Source organism: Ambystoma mexicanum, chromosome 10 (genome assembly GCF_040938575.1).
Source record: "Ambystoma mexicanum isolate Mex_15411 chromosome 10, UKY_AmexF1_1, whole genome shotgun sequence".
NCBI classification, from domain to species: Eukaryota; Metazoa; Chordata; class Amphibia; order Caudata; family Ambystomatidae; genus Ambystoma; species Ambystoma mexicanum.
Genome location: NC_090932.1, coordinates 1,384,201,761 through 1,384,207,760, shown reverse-complemented (window position 1 = coordinate 1,384,207,760; position 6,000 = coordinate 1,384,201,761). Strand labels below are relative to the sequence as shown.

Below are 6,000 nucleotides of genomic sequence, written 5' to 3'. Positions count from 1 at the left end.
ACTTCACCATGTGATAGGCTCACAGTATCTATCCGATGAGCATATTACAGGATGGCACAAGGATGCAGGCAGGCCTCCATATGGCCAGTCTTTGGTAAAAGGAACAGATCCGTGCCCAGTTTAAAAAAAAAAAAAAAAGAAAAACAAAAGTGGGTGCATTACCGATAGCCAAGAAAGCCAGGGAAGGGAAAACTGGACGCCTGCTTTCTCCGGATACCCAGCTTTTCACACTTTCACTCTGTATACTATTGCCAATAGATTAACATACAAATACCATAAAAAAATAGCAGTCACAAAATATATTGCATTTTAATACAGATTACGGTCATTTCAATAGACATCATTCTACCCCTTAATTTAACAACCTTAAACACTTGTTCATGTCCCAACAGGTTCTCAATTTCCAGAAAATAGGGTTCCAATGTACAGAATGCACAATTAAGGCTTTTCACTTACTTCATTTTAGAACATTCATAACATTAAAAGAAAATACAAAAATACAAGTAGATCTTATGTTATTAAAAACATGAGGTTGTATATCCCTGAAGTAGTAGTTCTGCATAACAGCAACATAATACCAAAACTTTAAAATGTTAGTGTCCCACAAAGAAAATGGTGTTATACCTCGTTGTCCTCCAAACCAACATTTGTAGTATGCAGATGAAAGCAAATTGCACATTGTCAGTGCACTGAAGCACACGTCACCAAGAACAGGACATTGTACAGTACATTTAATGCATAATTAATTTAACATTTCCATCAAATTGTTTTTCTATTAGGACAAAATGAAGGTCCTCAGAAGCAGGTATACTCTATTAAAACGGACTGTTATTAAATAGTATAAAAGCAGGTACGATGTTCCTGCATAGAAATATTTAATATTCATAGCCAAACAGTTAAGATTCAATAATAACTTTGATCACGTATGCCAAAACTCAAACGAAAAACGCACGTTCCAGAGGTTCGAAGTCATGATAGAATAAGGTCACTCACAGGATCAACACATATTATTGCTATGTCTGGAGAGGAAACTCAAACTGCATGCCTTGCATTGCTAGGCAACGAGGGTTCTTCCTTTATTCACTTAGAATAAATGGGAAAAGCCCATGCTGCCAGTCACAGTGATTAAAGTACTAAAAAAATAATCTTATTCTACTACAAGTGCCAATATCCAGTCGAAACCCTACGCTTTGTAATCCAGCTCCGCATTCATCTTCGAATACATGTCATAAATTGCATCAATTGTAACCGTGAAATTCACTAAAAACTGACGAATCTTTTCTATGCATTCTTCTTCCTTCACGTTTTGGCCTTTAGACAAAGCCTTCAGGAAATCGTCCTTATAAGGAGCTGCACACACCGCTGCCTTGAGAGAGAAGAAAAGAAGAAGTTAATGTGCGTACATTATACTACTAAAACCGAATGTGTTAGAAGGAACATTGCCAGTCATTAACTTGGAGCCATTTGTCAATGTTAAGGTCAGCAGAAAGACAATGTTGTGGTGGGCAACAATACAAAGCTAAAACATAAATAAACTATTAAATGGTGCCATCTATTGTCAAATGTTTGGGAAGTTGTGGCCATCACGTGGAAGGAATAGGCTCCTAATGTGATAACAGGGGCAACACTGCACATTCCGCCAATGTGTCCATGCCATTCCGTGGCTACGCCCTTCAGTTCTTAATTTTGATAGCTAGAGCTTTAAAACCTCACCCGTCCAGCCAGGTTGGTGTTTGCAGGCAGAAATGGGTTGTAAAAGAAAGTTAAACAGAGAAGTTACTTTTCCTTCGGTTTACATCCATTTTACCAAAGAACAAATTACCAAACAGTGCCCATTGTGACACTTTGCCCCATGCTAGGCATCGGGAGAACATGCTTGGCAAAGCCACCTGGCTAGATTGAGGTTATGTCGACAGGCTTTACTACTGCGCCAATCACTACTGTAGTGGTCGCAGAGTGCCAAGACTGGTCAGGAAAGATGTGTATTGTGGTAAAAGGGATAGCTAGGGGTGGAATAGGAAGTCACTGACAGTGGAAAAATTGGAATTCGGCCCAGAAAGAGGGGGAAAAAATAAAACATTGAGTGGTAATATGCGTTTTCTACAGAGGGGCATTTGCGAATACTTAGGGCGGGGTCGGGGGCTAGAATCAGACACCGTTGTCTGATGGACTCGAGAAGTGCAGCTTCTTGATTGCCAGGTGAATATTTAAGTGTCCTCTGCCAAACCCCTGGGAAGCCATCAATAACCAAACCAATAATTGGCTGTGCAAAAGTGAATGCTGCGGGCATAAAGGGAGAACAGGAATAGGGGGAAAGGTGTGAACCCGATCCTCCAAGATATACATATAATATATGGACGCTCATCAGCGCATATCCAGAGATGGTTCAAAAACCTGTGTGGAGAGGTTGAAGTGGCCACCTTGAATAGCTCTCTGGATCATCTATGCAACAAATGGGTTAGGCCACAATCAAATGTCTTAACAGGCTTCTTGTCAAGTCAGAAAGGCCCTACCCTTCAAAAAGTATTTAAAACCAGCTGATGAATCTGGCGTTGCCCGGGCTTTCATTTCCCATAGGTACAGGTGACTGTGCAAAATCTGTTGCAGATTGGTGAAACGTTGTGAAATTGTATAGGGACATACGCGAAACCACAAACCCACACGCAAATTTGCAGTTTTGCTGAAATCTGGGGACGGAGTGGGGTTCATGTAGACAGTAATGTCTGGAGGGTTCCAACATGTGACTGTGCAAAGTTTGGTGCAGACTGGCGAAACGGTGTGGAATTGCATGGGTAGTATAGCTCAGTAGCAACGCGCTGGTCTTGGAAGCAAGACCCCGGTCGAGCTCGAAGGCCCCGTCGGAGGGGGAGCGAGGTAGTGACCCTCCGCCCCTCCGCCCCCCCCCCCCCCCCCAAGGAGAAGGCGGTGAGCGCACCTAAGGTGGTGAAAGCCTTGATCCACCCTGCCAAGGCCTCTATCGAGACAGTCAAGGCTCACAAGGCTCCAGCCTTTACAGCAGGTGCTCGGTATGAAGAGATTCTTAAAGCCGATCATGGGTGCAACCAGTTGACTTTCAAAAACTCCTATTTCAACTCAATGGCTCGTCCATCTCAGGTAGTGGTGAACATGCTTTAAACCAGCGGCTACAACCCTTCTGCTTGGATAGAAAAAGCAGATTTTACCAACTATATTGTGACAATATTACAATTTAAATATTAGTGAGTAGGGGGCGCTGTTGAGCAGCCAGAGAAATGGCAGCTTGGGAAATAGTTCCGGCCACAGCAAAATCCTGACCACTAAAATATCCTTTTTCGTGCCTGTGTCAAAAAATTTAAACCCACACAGAAGGGCCGATCGCCCATGAGCACCCAGTTTTCAATTATCGTTCTGATCCGTGCAGCAGAAGTGAGGAATCAGACTGCCATGGAGCCGACTGAGGTGTTGGATCAGGCCCAGAGGGGCACATCCATGAAAGTGAGGACCTGCTAATTGAGCCTGGTGCTGAGCCAGCCTGAGTGGGGGTAGGGGCTGTGCGATACTGACCCCATCTGTACCGACCCGCTCTCTAAAGTGCGGTGCGGTTAACACGAGGAGGCAAGAGATAGCATAACACAGCAGGACCACCATGGCGTTGAAGGGCAGAGGCTGTGCTACAATGCATTGGCATGCCGGCGTGAGGAAACCAGCACCCGGAGGCTATCCGCGACTACAGGAGAGCTCCAGGGAGGCTAGAGCGGCTGCGGTTCGCCTGCCCATAACAGGGCCCTGGACCCCGTGACATCCTCTGATTGACACCCTGAAGGCCCCCTGGGACATGCTGCCTGCTCCCTCCAGCTAACCCAGGGAAACGCAGTGGACAACACAAGCAGGACCCATTTGGTCTGCATAATACTTATCACTGCAACCCGAAGCTGTGGAGCGGTGTGGCCAAATCCCACTGGGTATGAGGGAGAGGCGCATTGTGCCCACAGGCAAACACATTATTGTGGGAGCTGGCTGATGGCCCTGCCGACCCACTCTGGCAGTGAGACCAACGTGTGAGGAATAGCTACACCGGCAGACGATGGATGGGCCCCCGGGCTGGACCGGAGCGCTGCATATCCTGGTAAGACATCCCAAGGGACAGAGAATACAACAAAATCCCCACAACAGAAATCCTAACAACCCCAGACTGCTGGGTCACGTCAAGACCCTACGACCATAAATCCTTTGAGAAGCCTCCAACTGGCGGGATAAGAAAATAGAAACGGGTTGGAGGATGATTATCTGAGCCCACTGACGTGGGGCAAGACCAGGTGCCCATAGCCACTGAACTAGGCTGGGCATACAACATTGTATGTAATACTATACTACATTTGGGAGGTGAGACGACCCGCACCCTGCTCCTTTGTAGTGCTTGGCAGGCACAGGTGAATATTACTGGGACTTTGTAGGGACTTTAAACCTGCTCAGTAGTGCTACAGACATCCTACAGATAATCTAGAGTCCACGCTGGGTCAGAGGCGACCAGATCCACTGGGGATATGCTGAGTAAACCTGAACACTCTGCTGTGAGAACCTAATCCTTTTAAATATCCTCTGGCACAAAGTCGGTGCACACTCCCTTTTGACTGAATAGTGGTGATGGGGAGGAGGCAGGTGGAGAAATAGGACCAAAGGGGCCAGGAAGAAACGCAGCGCAATGGACTCATTCACCAGCAATTGTGCTTCAGGCTCCAGAATGGCAATGCGGGGGACCTCTGCCACTTCGAACAGTGAGATTCGTGATGACCAGATACTGACAGCTATGCAAAGTGGATTCATGGCTGTTATGTCAAATTGGATGACATTGTAGCCACCATTGGGTCTTTAAAGTCCAAGCTTGAAAAAGAGACGGTCGTATCAATGAGGCAGAGCTCAGGATAAGTACAGGACACAGTGAGCCAGCACGACTGATATCACACTATTAAAAGCCGAACTCAATAAGACCTGTGGGAAATGCAATGATCTTGAATCACGATCAAGAAGAAACAATGTACGTATTGTTGGAGTACCAGAGGCTGCATGCAGGGGACCCATGGAACCTTTCATACAAGATCATTTGAAAACCTTATTTGTCGAAGATCAATTCTCTACTCACTTTTTGGTTAAGCGGGCGCATGATTCTTAATTTTAGGATGTGGTCTCTATCCCTATAATTATCAAAATAATGTGGGATGCTCCGCTATGAAGCCAATAACATTCACATCTATCTCGACATCCTGGCTGGGGTACAAGCTCAAAGAAGGTCATCCGATTCAGTCAAGAGACTGCTGAGAAAAAGACATATCCCATACGCTCTTATGTTCCCTGCAAAATAATGTATTCAACATGGAAAAGAGCACATTTCTTTGAAAATCCGACTGACACTACAGCTTACATTGAACTGGAGAGTGGGAGAGAACCGAATCAGGTCCCAGGAAACTATGCCAGACCGAATGGCTGAGAAGCTTAAAGGAGGAATGTTATACTGGCACTTTAAATTTCTTTAGCGTATACAGGCATGCAAAAATGTTATGTAGCCGCGGATACGATTGCTGGGCCGGCCTTCTGCTGTGCTGCTCTAGGCAAACCACTGGAAATGTCCATGGTTAAACAGGGGCATCATCAAGTTGGGGTAGATGGTGAGGGAGGGTTCGAGCAGTTCAAGGGAAATGTTTGAGCACAGGAACGGGAGGAGGGGAAGGTTAAACGTTTTTATTTTTTAAAAGCAGTCAGCAGCAAGCAGATGGATGGACTTGGTTGCTGCAGCACCCGATTAACTTATGTATAGTGATGTTCCATTGTTTCTGATGTTCCATTGTGCCTTTGTATGACTAAATGCTGGGAAAAGCGATTGATTTACTGTCATGGAACACCCGAGGTCTGAACAATCCCATTAAGGCCAGGACAATTGTAGCATACCTGAATAAGACATGCTCCTAAAATAATAATGCTGCAAGAAACACATGAACTAGGCCCGGTAAATACTGTTTTCGCACA

At 45.5% G+C, this 6,000-nt stretch overlaps 1 protein-coding gene across 1 annotated transcript in view; it reads right to left on the bottom strand.

Moving 5' to 3' along the window:
• Positions 1-284: 284 nt before the first annotated feature.
• GLTP (glycolipid transfer protein) overlaps positions 285-6,000 on the bottom strand; it is a 392,229-nt gene continuing 386,513 nt past the window's right edge. Inside the window, exon 5 of the mRNA XM_069619406.1 lies at positions 285-1,366. Coding sequence (XP_069475507.1) covers positions 1,184-1,366 — 183 coding nt within the window. The 3' untranslated portion in view covers positions 285-1,183. The remainder of the gene's footprint in view (positions 1,367-6,000) is intronic.